The sequence below is a fragment of the Myxocyprinus asiaticus genome, chromosome 12 (assembly GCF_019703515.2).
Source record: "Myxocyprinus asiaticus isolate MX2 ecotype Aquarium Trade chromosome 12, UBuf_Myxa_2, whole genome shotgun sequence".
In the NCBI taxonomy this organism is placed as follows: Eukaryota; Metazoa; Chordata; class Actinopteri; order Cypriniformes; family Catostomidae; genus Myxocyprinus; species Myxocyprinus asiaticus.
This window is the reverse complement of record NC_059355.1, coordinates 8,656,123-8,674,977: the sequence shown is the minus strand read 5'-3', so window position 1 is coordinate 8,674,977 and position 18,855 is coordinate 8,656,123. Positions and strand designations below refer to the sequence as shown.

At 37.1% G+C, this 18,855-nt stretch overlaps 1 protein-coding gene across 2 annotated transcripts in view; it reads right to left on the bottom strand.

Annotated features, from left to right (window-relative positions):
• Window positions 1-14,210, bottom strand: part of rtn4a (reticulon 4a) — a 28,895-nt gene extending 14,685 nt beyond the window's left edge. The window contains exon 1 of one of the 2 annotated variants that reach the window (XM_051711438.1): window positions 13,655-14,210. In XM_051711438.1, the coding sequence (XP_051567398.1) occupies window positions 13,655-14,054 (400 nt within the window). In that variant the 5' untranslated portion in view covers window positions 14,055-14,210. Of the gene's footprint in view, window positions 1-9,146; window positions 9,334-13,654 lie in introns of those variants that run through there. The other variant, XM_051711439.1, reaches the window with a different exon arrangement.
• Window positions 14,211-18,855: the final 4,645 nt, after the last annotated feature.

Here is an 18,855-nt window from a genome sequence, read left to right as displayed (position 1 = left end):
GGAGATTCATCTCTTTTGGTCCATACAATGCAAATGAAGGGGTGGCAACATCTTTAAGCTCCAAAAATCACGTAAGCAAGCATTGCAAGTAATCCATTGGACTCCAGCGGTTAAATCAATGTCTTCAGAAGCGTCTGATAGGTGTGGGTGAGAAACAGATCAATATTTAAGTCCTTTTTTTTTTTTACAATAAATTCTCCTCCCTACTCAGTCAATCTCCAATTTAACTTTCAGTTTCACATTTTTCTTCTGTTTTTGATGCCTTTCTGCTTTTTGGAGTGTCAACATTTTGACACTCTTTCACTTGCATTGCATGGACCTACAGAGCTGAGATATTCTTCTAAAAATCTTAATTTGTGTAAGAAAGTAAGCCATACACATCTGGGATGGCATGAGGGTGAGCAAATGAGAGAATTTTCCTTTTTGGGTAAACTATCCTTTTAATGCCTGACCTCAGTTATTATTTTCTTTAGAGCCAAGTAAAAAATTAAGTAGAAACAGTGACAAATGTTAATTTGAAACAACTTGTGATTAGTTGCCAAACCTTATTCGCCTGACATACATTAAGTACATAAAGTTGAATGAACTGATACATTTGTGTACACCTAATAGGGCTGAACGATATATATATATTTTATTGCAAATGTACATAAATCGCAATTTGCATATCACAAATGTTTGCGATAACGGAATGATTTTGATATAGTGACATTCAAGGTGACGCAGATAGCAGAGGATACACTGGGTGGGGGATTATGGCCACCCTTCAGGGTCAAAATTATGACTTTGCATCACGCACTCGTCTCACTGAATATGACGTCGGTGTGCGCCTTCACGTCGCTTCACTCGCTCGTCTCTATGAACGCGACGTCTGCATCTGCCGCTTCACTCCCTCGTCTGAATGAACGGATTTTCTGCACCTCTATAGACCTTTTCACAACTGTGATGTGTTTCCGCCTTATTTAGCAGCGTAAATCTAGCAAACTTTTTTTTATATGAATTTATTTCAAATATTGAGTGTAAGTTCATAACATTATGCTTTTGTCATATTACCCTGGAATTAGTTTAAAAAAATTAATTACCACAGCTGCAAGGGGGTTTCTATGACAGCTGCTGAGAGAGTGACAGTAAATTTGGCATCTTCTCCCATCTGACTGTTTAATCCACCACTCTCTATTTTTTCTTCTTCTGGAAAGTCATTCAAACATAATATTGGATTTCCTTTGCCCTTGGAGCAAATGGGAAAGTGAAAATAATATTGCTGTGGTCTCCCATTCACCGATGTCGAAGTATACCCTGCAGTTATTTACTTCTGCATTCCAAAACCCGGAGTGTGAAAAAGGTTTGTTGTTTTTATGTAATCTACGGCAGGTTGGATGATTCAAAACATCTGATGTACCATAGGTAATGTAGTTGTTTACCATGTATTCCACTATCAAACTCGATTTTTAAACAATGAAGTTGAGAACACAGACGGATAGATTCAACGGATTGTTTGTTTATTTAGTTTTACTGCCATGTCAGCAACTAGGCTATTCACATGGCAAACAGGTTAGTCAATACATATTTGCAATATTAGATAAGACACTAAGTTTATACAAGATACAAACTGCAAAATCTGTTCAGATGGTACTTTAAAAATGTTTAAGGAAGTCTCTGTATAAAAGCGTTGTCTGATAGTTCCAAAAGTCAATAGAATGTGCTTGATGGTCATAAGGGTTTGAAAAGATATACATATGGGAAGATCTTCACCAGTCAGTAAAAACGCATGTGTTAGTCTTGAATGGCCCAGTCGGCATATGGTAAACACTATTTGGTCGTGCCTAGATTTAAAATTTTGAAAGTAGTTGCTTTGGACCCTGGGGTTTATTTTGTATAGTTTATTGCTGTCACACTCATTCCATTCTGATTGCCATTTATTGGTGATATACGAGTTTATTAACAGCCTGAGGTGAGAGGGTGGTATCAGACATTCAGAGATCTCCAAGTTTAATGCCTCTTTTACAGCTGTATCTGCCTTTTCCTTTCTTGCCAGACCAATATGTCCCAGCACCCAACAGAGGATAATGTTGAAATCCTTCTTCTGTAATCGATGTATTTTGGTCAAAATGATTATGATTATGGGGTGATCGGTCTCCATGGATTCAAGTGCTTGAAGGCAAGACTTTGAATCTGTAGCGATTAAAAGTTTCATCTTCAGCCCTGCTCAATGTTTTCCAGTGCCAGTAGCAGTGCTTGGGCCTCAGCTGTGAAGATAGAGCTCTGTTCTGGAAATACATATGCCATATTGTTGATCTCCAACCACTACTGTTGCTGACTCGCTGTTATCCGTTTTGGATCCATCCCTGAATACTGTACTATGGAGTGGGAGACTACATTTCAGTACCAATAATTCCTGTTGATACACACTGAGGAGAGCTTCTGCCTTTTTTAGTTGTGCCAATGCCATAGAAATATATATATTTTTTTTTTCTCCTCAAGGTCCAGGGGGGACAGGCCAAAAAAGATACTGTCTTATATTGTCCAGATTGGTGTTCAAGTTCTCCAAGTATGGTTTAATCCATATTCCAAAATGTTTGATCGCTTTAGGTCTAGCTTCATACAGATGAGAACATTCTGGTTGGAATACTGGTGTAGAGGCCGGATTACTTCGATTTGCTTTGAGTTTGACTGCGTATTGTAAGGCCAGTTTCAGACGCCTATTCTGGAGGGAAGGTTCACCGGCTTCTGTATAAAGGCTTTGAATGGGACTTGTTCTGAAGGCTCCAAGAGCTAGACATATTCCCTGGTGGTGTATTGTGTCAAGTGTTCGAATGTATGACTTCCTTGCCTGACAATACACAGTACTCACATAATCCAGTCGGGATCTAATTAATGTTCTTTGCGTCTCTACAAGAACGGTAGTGTCCGCACCCCATTTTGTATTGGCCAGGACTTTTAAAATATTCATTGTTTTAAAACATTTTTTCCTCAACATCTTCATACAGTTATGCTCAAAAGTTTGCATACCCTTGGAGAATTGGTAATATATGTACCATTTTTAAAGAAAACATGAGTAACCAAGCAAAACATATTTCTTTATTTCTTATGGGATTCATATTCAACTGTAGGTTATAACAGAATGGCACAATCATAAAACAAAACATGACAACAAAGAATAAAATGAAATGACCCCTGTTCAAAAATCTGAATACCCTTAGTTCTTAATACTGTGCATTACCCCCTTTAGCATCAATGACAGCATGCAGTCTTTTGTAATAGTTGTCTATGAGGCCCCAAATTCTTGCAGGTGGTATAGCTGCCCATTCGTCTTGGCAAAATACCTCCAGGTCATGCAAAGTCTTTGGTCGTCTTGCATGAACCGCACGTTTGAGATCTCCCCAGAGTGGCTCGATGATATTAAGGTCAGGAGACTGTGATGGCCACTCCAGAACCTTCACCTTTTCCTGCTGTAACCACTGGAGGGTCAACTTGGCCTTGTGCTTAGGGTCACTGTCGTGCTGGAAAGTCCAAGAGCGTTCCATGCGCAGATTTCGTGCAGAAGAATGCAAATTGTCTGCCAGTATTTTCCGATAACATGCCGCATTCATCTTGCCATCAATTTTCACAAGATTCCCCGTGCCTTTAGAGCTCACACACTCCCAGTGAGCCACCACCATCTTCACAGTTGGGATGGTATTCTTTTCACTATAGGACTTGTTGACCCCTGTCCAAACATTGCACTTATGGTTGTGACCATAAAGCTCTATTTTGGTCTCGTCACTCCAAATTACAGTACGCCAGAAGCTGCGAGGCGGGTCAAGGTGTTGTCAGGCATTTTGTAACCAGGCTTTTTTGTGGCATTGGTGCAGTAATGGCAACTTTCTGGCAACTCGACCATGCAGCAAGTATTGTCGCATTGTGCTCCTTGAAACAACCAAGATGTCTTTTTCCAGAGCAGCCTGTATTTCTCCTGAGGTTACCTGTGGGTTTCTTTTTTTTTTTTTGGTATCCCAAACAATTCTTCTGGCAGTTGTGGCTGAAATCTTTCTTGGTCTACCTGACCTTGGCCTGGAATCAAGAGATCCCCGAATTTTCCACTTCTTAATAAGTGATTGAACAGTACTGACTGGCATTTTCAAGGCTTTGGATTTATTTTTATATCCTTTTCCATCTTTATAAAAGTTCCATTACCTTGTTACGCAGGTCTTTTGACAGTTCTTTTCTGCTCCCCATGGCTCAGTATCTAGCCTGCTCAGTGCATCCACGTGATAGCTAACAAACTCATTGACTGTTTATATACAGACACTAATTGCAATTTAAAAAGCCAAGGTGTGGGAAATGAACCTTTAATTGCCATTTAAACCTGTGTGCGGTCATCTTGTGCATCTGTAACAAGGCCAAACATTCAAGGGTAGGTAAACATTTGATTATACTATTGATTTTGATACTGAATAAAGTCGCTGAAAGGATGCTCCCTTGTGGAACTCCTAGCTCTTGTACATGTGGGTTTGACAGTGTAGTTCCAACTCGAACGCAAAAACGTCTTTTTGTCAAGAAGTTGGAGATAATGATGGGTAGGTTGCCTCTGAGCCCAAGTTCGTACAAGTCTTTGAGATATTCCATATCTCCAGGTGGTATCATAGGCCTTCTCAAGGTCAAAGAGGACAGCTCCAGCATGTTCTTTTTTTAATGAAGTTGTCCCGGACAAACGATTCAAGTCTGATGAAGTGGTCCAAAGTGCTTTTGCCTCTTCTAAACCCACACTGGTAATCACTAATCTTATGCTCCGATTCCAGAATCCATACCAGATGGTCATTGATCATTCTCTCAATGGTTTTTCAGAGACAGCTAGTCAGAGCTATGGTACGGTAGTTGTTTCATCAGAATGATCCTTACCTGGTATGGGGATGGGAATAATTATTGCTTCTTGCCACAAAGGTGGTATATTCCCCGTTTTCCAAACATTGTTAAAAATCTCCAGGAGGAGTAGTAGGGTTGTATGTGGTAAGGGCTTCAAGAATTCGTAATGGATCCTGTCAGGTCCAACTGCGGTATTATGGGAACGTTTGATAGGCCTTGTAAGTTCCACTATAGTGAAGGGTTGATTATATGGCTTAGTGTTATTGAGTGGAGATTCAGGAGTTTCTGTTCCTGTTGTGTACGTATCCTATTGAATTCTAGTCGGCAGCTGACAGTTCTTTTTCGAAAGATTTTGCTAGAATGTTGGTTATTTCTTGGATCGTAGTTACGAGAGTGCCTTGATGCTTGATGTGTTGAATTTGAGTTTCTTCATCTTTGTTTTTCATCTTACGAATCAGGTTCCAGATTTTTGGTGATGGTGTATTTGCTGTTAGGTTAGATACATATTTTCTCCAAATGACTTTTTGCATTATTTACAATCCTTCGTGCTTGTGCTCAGCCTATCTCAAATCTTACCAGATTTTCTTCTGTTAGATGTCTGTTGAAGATTCTCTCCGCTTTTTTCCGAGTTTTTATGGCTTTTTTGCAGTTGCCATCAAACCATGGGTTATGCCTGCGACTTGGCTTTGGTGATGTCTTAATGATGGTATCATTTGCCATTTCTATCAACTTGTCTGTGAAACTTGTAACTGGGTCTTGGCTGTCTAGGGTTGCTTAATTAAGTTTATCGTAACATTTGGTCTGGAACAGGTACCTGTTGGCTTTGAGATACCAGTGTGGAAAATTATGGTGGATATTTGATCTTTTAGATGGAACGATTAGGGAAAATGATCACTTCCACATAGATCGTCCCAGGTGCGCCATGAGAAATCAAACAAGAGATCAGGTTTACATATGAAATCGATTTTTGAATATGTTCCATGTCCTGGGTGCAGGTAAGTGTCTGAGCCATCGTTGAGGATACACGGTTCATTGTCACTGATGAAGTCTTAAAGTATTTTTCGCTTCCTATTTGTGCGACTTCCTCCCCATAAAGGGCTGTGACCGTTGAAGTCACCTGCAAGTATGTAGGGGGTTGGGAGTTGATCAGCAAGACTTTTTAGATCTTGAAGTATGACAGGTGTATCTGGAGGCAAGTAAATGGAACACAATGTGATGGCCCTACGGAGGGTTAAACGTACAGCTATTGCTTGGAGATTAGTGTCAATTGTGACTTGACTGAATTATTTTGCGATGAACTAAAATGCTTACTCCTCCTGAAGGACGTTGTATGTTTGGACCATTTGTGTTAAAACTTACTAAACTTTTTAGGGATATTTGACTAATTGGTGATAAATGTGTTTCTTGGAGACAACATGCAAGAGGGTTAAGTAACATGGCTAGTCGTTGAAGTTCTGCAAAGTTTGCTTTGTCACCTCGAAAGTTCCACAGAATGATACTGTTGCTCGTCAAGTTGGTAGCACCTGAACTTGGACTCTACTCCTACACTTAGGAGAGGGACTCCGACTGCGGGGTTCTAAGATCGTCACCATATCTATATATTTTATATGATCAGCTTTCTGTGGCCTGTTCTACTGACTAGCCTTTTGTGGCTGTGCTTTTGTGCTTTGTTGTGGCTGCTTTCCTTTTGATATTAGGGAATGTTCCATTGTCAGATTTGGTTCTTCGCTAGCTCCGGTTTGTGTTTGACTAGTAGAGGTTTGAGTGCTTTGCACTTTTTTAACAAAGGTGGGTTTTTGTTGCCGATTAACTGAGGTTTGTCTTTGGTTAGCCAGGTCACATCTGTCTGGCACTCAACTGTATGTTTTGTTGGTAATGTTACAGATGCAAAGGATTTCTCAAACTTAAAATTTGGGAGCTTTTCCACCTCTTTGTATGCTCCTACATAGATCACTTTTTCTTTAATCCATATAGAACAGTGTTTTGATGAGGCCGGGTGATCCCCTGAGCAATTTCAGCATTTTGATGTTTTTAAACAGGTTTCTTCATGCCTGTCCTGAAGCATTGGACTTGAAGGGAACCGTTTTGTATATTTATCTTGTCTTTGAAATACTTCAGGGGGCTGATCAAAATACGAACATGTTAGAATCTGCCAGAAACATTTTACAGACATTTTTTGAGACTTTGTAAATCAGCAGCCTTATCTGTTTTGATACGTACAGACCCTTATATTGTTTTACTCATTTGTAAGTTGCTTTGGATAAAATGCATGTAAATCTAAACAATGTTGCATGCAAACTAAATGACTGTCAATTTAAGAATCTTTTATTAACAATATATTATGTGATGCAAATTAATAAGTAGATTTCATATAAATGATAATTTTATTTATTTTCTATCTTTGATCACATTTATATTTTGCTATTATGCATTTATTTATACGTTATATTTGGTAGAGTTTTTAAATTTAAGCATCTCTTTTCTCATTCTAGTTATGCAATATACTGATAATATAACAATTTAATCTTGCCATGCAGTAGATAAACAAGAGTGAGATGCATTAAATTATTATTTTTAAAAGTTCATTGAACAAGTTGGCCAAGAAAAACACAGCATACAGAGGATAACAGGAACAATAGTTCCGCGCTTAAAAAAAAAAAAAAAAAAAAAAAGGCAGACACGTTCATTACGACGAGTGAATGAAGTGAAGTTATAAGGGCAGACGCTGCCACGCTTCACTGAACAGTGTTACATACCGTGTTGCAATACATGTTAGCAACCTTGAACACAAATCACTCCACTGCAACACGTGAATGACGTGTGATGTCTGCCTAGACACTTCACTGTCACACATGGTTTACGTGACGTCTGTGACACATCTGTTTTATCTGCGTCTTGAATTTAATGGAATAAATGGCAGAACCTTTAAAAATCAAGACATTGATTAACACGTTCATTGAGACGAGTGCATGCTGCAAAGTCATAATTTTGACCCCAAAGGGACGCCATACGCGATTGCCACTTGGTGTGTGTGTGTGTGTGTGTGTGTATGTGCAGTGTGCATAGGTGCCGACTCAAAAAATGGAGCATAATATTGGCCGCTGTGGATCTGTGTGGCCATAAAGGATGGGTTTCAGTTAATCGTTTGTCCCATCAAATCATTCCTATCAGTCTCAAGTTCAGCACAGACTGACAACAAGAACATTAAACCAATGCGAATACCTACGGCAAGTGCTTCTGGACTGAATGAACTTAGTTTAAAATTAACACAAAGATGAATTACAGTGTAAAGATAAAATATTTTACAACACAGATTCTTTTAGAATATCCCACAATATGGCGAAATTACATTTATATGAATTTGCATTACAAAGGTTTTCTAATTGTGCTGACATTTAATGACCATAAGTTGAATTTACTTAAAGTGTGATGCAAAATTGCTACGTATATACAGTATTAGGAGTACACCCAACAAAATTTTTTTTTTAGTGTGTCTTAGATTTTGAAATTGACACTCTGCCTAAAGATCAATTCCATTAATCTAAAAATTGGGCAGTTATTGTCTGATAATCTCAAAATGGCCAAATATCAACCAATTAATCAGCCTGGTCAAAATATTGGTCCATCTCTAAATGCTTAACCATATTTCACAGGCCCAAAAGGCAGACGTAGTTTAGGGACTAGTGTCTATCGAGGAAATGAATTCGTAAGTCACTATGAGGGTTCCAAAAAAGTTTAGATGATATCAGTTTTCGAAGATGGCACACTTCATTACATCTGTGACAGCTTGTCTAAATGTATTGGCACTGTAGATCTCCTTAAGCTTTACCGCTTTAAAAAAAGAAAAAAAAAAAAGCTAAAAATGCACAACCAAGTGCTTAAAGTTGTCATCCTTGTCAACACACACCATTTCAAATGCTATGACTAACAAACTGTTGCTTAAAAGTTGTTGCAATTACATATTCCCTCACAATAAGAAAGAGTGCATATTTCCAACTTATTTCAGAATGCACTGAATTCAAAGCATGTAGTCCATATAAAAATGTGTGCAGCACACAGGCAGTTTGCCAAGAGCAGTCTTTGGCAGAGGGATAAATGCTTGCTGTAGCAATATGCTTTGTAATCAAGACACCCCAGGCCATTTACTGAGCGCAACTAGAACGTTCTCTCTCCTAAGCACATACGCAAGCAAGACCAAAAAATGAAGCAAAAGCTTAACGTAACAAAGGCCATGAACAAGGCAGGCAGTTAAATAGCTTTTAAAGTCCATTTTCAGGCAGATTTAGGGCAAAACAAGAATGTACCCTGTTCTTTCCAGTTTTTAAAATCCATCCCTAAGGTTGTCATTGGAGTCGTGTTATCCGAGTTGGGCTGCATCAGTCATACATTCCAAGTCAGGGGTCTGCAAAATAGGTGGTTTGGGGGTGAGGAAGGAGGTGCGAGCCTCTGGCTGGGGCAGGACAGTACTGAAGGGTGGAGAGACGCTGCGGCTGTCCTTGCAGAGTTGCCCGATCACGTTCTGCAGAGACCAGCACTGCTGAGGTCAGCTGACCGCATTCAAAGGCGTTGAACGCGGTGTACCAGAGGTAGTAACATGAGGTTTTAGCAGAACATTAGCTGCAATACAACTATGAAGTTGGTGTGCAATAATACATTCAGAGCAGGGGCGTAGATTCCAGTGGGGATGGGGGGGGGGGAACCCCCACCCCAATAACCAAAACAAGCAAGTACAACCCCCCCCGATTCAGAGTCCAAATATAAATCAAGACCGTCTTGGTTCAACTAGGACACAGACTTTTATAAATCTGTGAATTTTAAATGCTATTGCTGATTGATTTTTTTTAAACCTGTGCTTCAGAAAGTAAAGTTATAAGTTTGTTTGTGTAGCTTAAATGAATAGTTCACACAAAATGCATTATTTGCTCAACATAATTCATTCCAAACCTGCATAATGTTAATTTTTAGTTCCGGGAATTTGTGATAAGTAATGACGCTTGGCAATAATGACTTGAAGTGGGTCAATATGCCATTTTTGAATCTGAACTTGAATGTTAAAGACAGTAATTTTTTCCTGTTTAAAAAAAGTTTCTCAAAGAAATTTTTTTTTTTTTTTTTTATCCCATTTTTCTCCCAATTCCCACTACTTAGTAGGTCCTCGTGGTGGCGCGGTTACTCACCTCAAGCCAGGTGGCGATCTCCGCGATCCACACACAACTCACCACGTGCCCCATTGGGAGCGAGAACCCCTAATCGCGACCATGAGGAGGTTACCTCATGTGACTCTACCCTCCCTAGCAACTGGGCCAATTTGGTTGCTTAGGAGACCTGGCTGGAGTCACTCAGCACGCCCTGGATTCAAACTCGCAACTCCAGGGGTGGTAGTCAGCGTCAATACTCACTGAGCTACCCAGGCCCCAAAAAAGTTAAAATTATTATTATTAAATTATTATTAATTTTGAAACGTATATCTAAAATCATGAGCACTCGCATGAGATGAAGACTCCAGTCATATCAGTAAACTTATAAAAGCCATTTGAATCTACATGCAGATGGTCCCCTCATGGAGGTGGCCATGTTAGGATCACATGACCAGCAGCAAAATACTTCACCTTATCTCTGTAACCTCCCTTATTGGACACTTTCACTCATTAATTAATTCACTAATTAAAATTAATCATGGTTGACTGTGAATAGTAAATTTCTACAAATGGCATCAGTAAATAAAACTATTGAATTTGAATGATGCAGCATCCATACCACTAGGTGTTAGTGTAAGTCCAAGACAAATACAAAAATTACTGAGTGCACTTAATGCGATTTCAGAGCTTCTGGGGAAGACATTTATAAGGTATAAGTAGAGCTGCATGATTCTGGATACATTTTTACTTAGAATAAAGATCACGATTCTGAAGAAAAATGCTTATTTCAGTGAATTACAAAACCTAGACATAAGGGTATTAAACAAAGTAACAATTTACTAAAGGTTCTGACAAAATGTTCTCTGCTTCAATCTATGCAAAAATGCAATAAAGTTGTAAATCAAATATTTAAATTTAAAATGTCCTAAGTCCACAAGTGGGCACAACAAATACATTATAAACCAAACAGGACCTTGTGATTATTGCAAAAAAGAAATTCCTGTTAAAAAAAAACAAATATTAAATAAACGATTTAACCTGTTTCTCACATGCCAAGTAAAAAGCAAAATAAGCAGAAAAAAGCTTCATTAACAGTTCTAAGTTAACTTGGTATTGGACTTGTAAGCAAATATGCAATAAAACACTTATTTTACAAAAGTTCATTTTATATATATATATATATATATATATATATATATATATATATATATATATATATATATATATATATATATATATATATATATATATATATATATATATATATATATATGAATTTAAATTAAAACAATGAGGCCTTCAGTGTTTCTCTTGTAAAACTTGCTTCAAGCTTGTAAAGGAATTATTCAAGACCCAGTAATTAAATACAGAACAGAGTAAACAGTGCTTTAATAGCAACAGTAGCAATTAAACATTAAAAAAATAATATAAAACATTACAAAAGGTATTTTAATGCAAATGAAGATACTTAAATATTTGACACTCTTTACTGTGTGATAGATATATATTAATACTGATTTGATGCAGTAAGGATGCCTGAATTCCTATAACAGACAGCATGCAGCTTATATACATTTAGACATCGAACAAATCCAACATTTTGAAGAATTCGTCCCGTCTGCTTATACATTAATGGCTGCATTTGCTTTAATATCTCATCAAGACAGCGCAGATTTAATCCCATCGGTTTACACTGGTAATTAATTAACAGCTGTATTTACATTAATATCACCTAAAGAGGGGTATTTTGATTAAAACAGTGCAGAGTATCATGCAGGAGCGCTGCATTCATCACAAGACACAAGTGCACGGGCAGACACACGCATGTGAGCGTTTAAGAGCAGCCGGCTGTGAACAAACAGCTAACGGGTAGTGAATTTTAGTCTGGTCTTGGTAATGCCGGTATTTTTGTAGCATCGGTGGCTATTAAAATATTAAACTGAACAGAGATTATGTCACACTCCTAGCTAATCGTGGCTGCTCCCTGTAGTTTGTAAACCACTATGCTGGACAAACGTCTTTGGCTGTTGCGTTTTAGTTTATTCAGCATCTCGTGCAGGAACGCTGTGTTTTGTAGATGCCATATAAAGTTGATCAACATTTAAAAACGCACCTTGAAGTGAATTTTGAATTAAAATTAGGCCGCCTTACAAATGCATGCCACCAGAACGTTAATATACATTGCAGAATCATTGTCATTTAGAAATGAGATCACGTGGGTGTCTGACTTGAGATTGCGATCTTTTAACTATTAATCGTGCAGCTCTAGGCAGGGGCGTAGCAATCATTTCAAAAGTGAGGGGGACAGAACAATTAGCGCAAGACAAACATAAATATAAAAGATATATTTTTAAGGCTCTCAATTGATTAAAATATTTTATTGAATTAATTACATGATTGACCAGTTAATTTTAACTTTTGCATTAACACACTTAGACATTTGCTGTATGAAAGACACAGCGTAAACACATTTGCCCTGTGAAAAAGTGCGGGGGACGAACTTTGGTTTTATTGAAAGTGAGGGCGACATGTCCCCTGCATCCCCCACGTATTCTACACCCATGACTCTTGGTATAAATGAATAATGACTAATATTTCAGTCTGTCCCTCAAAGCTATCTTATGGCTTCAGTAAGCTTGGAATTTAGTGCACAAGCCATAAGGATTATACTATTATGGAGCTTTTTTGTACTTTTTTGACAGTCGTGGTCGCTGTGAACTGCCGTTGTATGGAAAAGAGCTGCATAAAAATAGCAATGTCTCCTTTTGTTATCCACTAGGAAGAAATGCCAGCAGAGAGGTTTGGAACGACATCAGGGTGATTAATGTCAGAATTCTCATTTATAGGTAACCTATTTCTCCGTTTCCTGAACTGTTGCTCTCAAAAGGTAACAGGTTGGTATCTAACACATTCTGAGTCCACAACTGAGTTATGCCATCGGTTGACTAGCGGACATTATGTTTTCCTAAAAGTCAAAGACACTTCTTAGTAAACTCGGTCATTTACTAAACTACTGGGTTTTGTTTAGAGTTTTATTTACACAAAGAAGGTGAACATTAAACGTGGTGTTGGCTTTGTGAAAAAAAAAATAATAATAATAATAATAATAATAATAATAATAATAATAATAATAATGCGTTCTATTTCCATTTGAGAATAATTCACGTCCTTCGAACTGCAAAACGTCTCAAAGTTTGGGTTGCACTTGCACACATTTTCCGCAAGATGGCAGTAAACGGACAAGTGACATCGAGATGACGTAAAAACATTTGAAAATTTGGCAATGATCAGTTTCTTAAACGTTCTTTATACACTCAGTAACGAACCTAACATCATTTTTAATCACTTTATATCCCATTTCTAATTAAATAATTTATAGTAGAGTTTAAAACCTTATTGATCATAAGCATCAATCATAAACAGACACTTGTTGGCATACGCCACAGCATGAGAAAAATCGAGATATTTATATTTTAAAACAATTAAAAACCTACACCAGATATAACAGATGGGTAAGTTACTCAGTCGTAATTAATAGATTAAATAAAATAAATTATTTAAACGGATCTGACGTCATCTGCTCCTCGTGTTGGGTGGAAAACTTGGCTTAGATATCATATTAAGTTGCAATATATACATTAAAATTGCCCAGTTCGTATGCATGTTGTACTTACATGAAGTTTTAGATTCAGGTTTGGATGGCGTGACTGTTGTTTTTTCTTCTATTTCTGTTTGTTTTGTTTTCATATCACCAAATGCACTGATCGGTGCTGGTTTGACATCCTCTGGCTTCGGATCAGAAGTGGTTGTTGATTGTTCTGGCTGCTTTAAGTCCAACAGTGGCTCCTCTGTACGTGGCAGTGTGGACCGGTGCCTCTCGATCGCATCTTTCGCTCCTCCGGCCAGATCTAAAATATCATCCTCCTCTGGTACACGAGCCGCTGCTTCTCTGCTCAAAAAATCAGCTGCTTCATCCACCGGCGAGTTCACGTTTTGATCTGCTCCGAATTCTTGATCTTCATGCTGAAAGCCGTATGACGGTGTCGTGGAACTTATTTCCATATTATAATCCATAGTTAGGAATAAATGTACGTGGTTGAATAAAAATAACTGCTGTCCTTATGCGAGCCCTTGTTTGATTCAAGAAAATATCTTTCCAAAGCTACGCATGAACGCTTCAGGTTCAACACGGGCCTAGAAAGCAGAAGAGAGACGCTGGACTGGGGGAAGTGTATGTAAATTTGTGCAACTTTTTATTGGCTGAGCAGTGAAAAGGGGCGGTGTGGACACGCCCAATTATAACCATTTTGATTGGCTGACTGATGGAAAGGGGCGGAATGGTCATGCCCACACGTCACTTTCCTGAGAAAGGGCAAAATTATGTCAAAAATGGTTGAGCTGATGCGTTGATGCTTTTATCAAATTTTAACACTCAAAGTGAGTTTAAAATGGAGTCAAGCATCAGGGAACTGCTGTTTTGTGTTTGTTTGTTAAGGTGAATTAGTTTATTTTTCTACTAAATAAATAAATGCAGAAAAGTGTGGGTTGCTTATTACTTTTATCGTATTGTTAAAAAAAAAAAAAAAAAAAACATAAACTTTGAAACTATCTGCATTGAAAAGCAATTCAGCATTAATGTTCAGACTGATCCACTCCTGTGGAATTCCATACATACAATGTATCTATTTGACTGTGAACAAATGCAAATAGGAAATGAGTTTGATTGTTTTTTACATTGCAAAACTATTAAAATAATAATGATTCATGTACATGATGTCATAAACTTCTACATTACATTTGAATTTTACTCAATCCATTTTAAAATACCTGTAGGAGGAACAACTAAATATTTAGCTAAACTTTAGCTTCTTAACTTTAGCTATGGTTGAAGTTAACGTAATATTGTATTTTCACACATTATTTTCTTTTCTTTTTTTCACTCAAAAAGCAGCGTGAGATCAGACCACTTGCAGTACCACCAAGTGATGCATATGAGTAGCCTGTGGATTAAATTTGATGGGTTGAAGTTGATACATTATGATTGATATAAAATCAGTGAATAGTACTGGGAATTACATTTTTCAGATTGAGCTAGCTCGAGAGTACACCTTCAAACAGGTGCTTGCCAATGTGTATTATATTTAACATTTACACAACAGGATCATATAATCAATTTTTGTATATTTCTTTACCTACTGTGTTTTACCTATTACTGTGTAAAGTGTGCTTTGGTGCATCTCTTAAAGGAAAAGTTCACCCATAAATGAACATTCTCTCATTATTTACTAACACTCATGCCTTCCTAGATGTCTTTCTTTTGCAGAACACAAACAAAGTTTTTTAAATGAATATCTCAGCTCTGTAGGTACAATACAAGTGAATGGTGGCCAAAACTTTGTAGCTCCATAAATCAGAATCAGAATCAGGATGAGCTTTATTGCCAAGTATACTTACACATACAAGGAATTTGTCTTGGTGACAGGAGCTTCCAGTACACAACAATACAAAAACAGCAACAAGACTTTTAAAAAATAATTAAAATTGAATAAAAAATAGATAAATGTTGAAAAGAAAAAAGTATATATATATATATATAATACACAATAGACAATATATATATATATATATATATATATATATATATATATATATATATATATATATATATATATACACACACACACACACACACATACATACACATTCACATACACATATACATACATATACACTACCTGTCAAAAGTTTTGAAACACTTGACTGAAATGTTTCTCATGATCTTAAAAATCTTTTGATCTGAAGGCGTATGCTTAAATGTTTGAAATTAGTTTTGTAGACAAAAATATAATTGTGCCACCATATTAATTTATTTCATTATGAATCTAAAATGTAATAAAAAAAATAAAAAAAGTTTTTGAAATTGATGACTTGGACCAAATAATAAAGAAAAGCAGCCAATAAGTGCCCAACATATAGATGGGAACTCCTTCAATACTGTTTAAAAAGCATCCCAGGGTGATACCTCAAGAAGTTGGTTGAGAAAATGCCAAGAGTACATGTCTGCAAATTCTAGGCAAAGGGTGAGTACTTTGAAGATGCTAAAATATAACACAGTTTTGATTTATTTTGGATTTTGTTTAGTCACAACATAATTCCCAGAGTTCCATTTATGTTATTCCATAGTTTTAATGACGTTACTATTATTCTAAAATGTGAGAAAGAAAAATTATAATAAAGAATGAGTAAGTGTTTCAAATCTTTTGACTGGTAGTGTATATACATACATACATACATATACATATACATACATATACACATATATACACATATATGAATATATACACATACATATACATACATACACACACATACACATATATAGTGCAAATCTAAATACAAATTGGTTATATACAGTGCAAAGGAATGTAATGGCAGAAGAGGTAGGATATGTTGGATAATATAAAAAGACTAAGCTGTGTATTGCACATTAATTATTCCTCAAAGGGGCAGTTTAACTGTTCATGAGATGGATAGCCTGGAGATAAAAATTGTTCCTGTGCCTGACGGTTCTGGTGCTCAGAGCTCTGAAGTGTCGGCCAGAAGGCAGCAGTTCAAAAAGGTAGTGGGCAGGGTGAGTGGGGTCCAGAGTGATTTTTCCAGCCTTTTTCCTCACTCTGGAAGTGTAATATGATATAAAGCACATAAAGGCAGCATAAAAGTAATCCATACGACTCCAGTGGTTAAATCCATGTCTTCAGATTGCACTACGTATGTGTATGTGTGTATGTATGTATGTGTGTGTCTGTGTGTGTATGTACGTATGTGTATAACTATTTTTAATTTTTTAATATTATCAATGTCTTGCTGCTGTTTTTGTATTGTTGTACACTGGAAGCTCCTGTCACCAAGACAAATTCCTTGTATGTGTAAGCATACTTGGCAATAAACTGATTCTGATTCTGATTCTGATTCAGAAGCGATAGGTGCAGGTGAGAAACAGATCAATGTTTAAGTCCTTTTTTTACTATAAATCTCCACCTTTGACCAGCCCCGACCAGTAGGAGGCGCTATGCACGAAGAATGTGAATCGCCAAAAACAAAAGAAGTAGAATGTGAAAGTGAAAATAAATGTGGAGATTTCCCCTGCATTCCAAATGTGAAAAATCACCCTCCAAAGGGCACTTTGAAGGGAGAACAATAATAGTAATGCTGTAAGATCGCTTCAAAAGAATTTCCAATAGAAATCACTTAAAAAGTGAGTTCCGAATTACCCTTATTTTTGAGCCCCTTAGCTTTCCCAAGCTCTCACAGTGGATGGTAAAGTGTTCAATGGGAAGAGGGAATAGGGATGATCACTTCTGAATGGAACGCACCTTTCTAGTAAAAAAGGACTTAAATATTGATCTGTTTCTCACCCACACCTATTGTTTTGCTTCTGAAGACATAGATTTAACCACTGGAGTTGTATGGATTACTTATATGCTGCCTTTATGTGCTTTTAAAGCTTTAAGTTTCGGTCACTATTCACTTGCAATGTGAGGACCTATAGAGCTGAGATATTCTTCTAAAAATCTTCATTTGTGTTCAGCAGAAGAAAGAAAGTTATGCACATCTGGGATTGCATGAGGGCAAGTAAATGATGAGACAATTTTCATTTTTGGGGTGAACTATCCCTTTAAGACAGTTCTGCCATGTCCCAGGGAATGCAAAACATTGTGTCCTTGGAACACACATCTACATCTGTAATGTAAATGTTAACCTTGTCATCTGATTAAAAAAAAATAAATCATTAAACAAAAGGAGCCAGATTAATCCAGACAGTGTGAAATGTGGTCCCTGTGGGCCTATAACCTCTTGTTGAAATACTCAATTAAATGTAACACTTGAAATCTTCTTATGTCCCTCTTTCAATGTAAATCTATTAGATTTTTTCACCCATTTCATAATTAATAGGTGAAAAAATCTCTTCCTCTCGTTCCTCAACAAGCCACCCAGTTTGAGATATCATTCATGAATCACAGACAGTGTGGGATGAGTCACAGGCAAAAGTTCATTACTAAGGTTTGGTGTTATTAAAAACTCAAAGTATGAGCAATAGTAATGGTGATGCTTGTCTTAGCAAACATCTCTTATAATGACCAAAAAATATCACAAATTAGGAGCTGTACTTTGATCACCGGCTGTTTTAGCACAAGGAGTCACAAGAAATCTCCCTTGATCTTTTGAATAATCTTCCAGATATCCTGTTGTCCAACAAGCCCTGGTGAGTCAGTGAATGTCACTGTCCATCCTCCTTTGCTGTGAGACAGAGACAAAGGCAGATTTGAGGCATAGTCTGTTCTCTCCAGATACTGCAGTCTCCATTGTCACACAGATGCTGGTGGGGAAGCAAAGTGCCAAACCATTTCTGCAGGGTCTTTGTACAGCACTGGAGTCATGCCAGCATAGGTTGACTGATGATAACCTGCCCTCTGCCTCTATCACTGATCATCATAGGGGTGTTGGTACACTGTAAAAAAAAAGAAGAAAAAAAAAATATACATATATATATATATATATATATAGTTGCAATCAAAATTATTCAACCCCCCCAAGACAGTAAGTATTTACAAAGGTAAGCTTTTCTGAAGGCCCAGAATTTTTAAACTTTACATCTATATCAGTTGTGACACATTCAAAGTCATAGTGTGAATATATAACCTAATATTTGTAAATAGCAGGATTTTTTTTTAAATACAGCCATGTCATAATTATTCAACCCCTATTGCATGTAGCTGTTTCTTAAATATGTAAGGCTACACAAGTAATTGTTTTAAAACAAAATTAAGTCATCAATCTGCAATGGCACTTATTTAAGTTTCAAAATTTAAGTTTA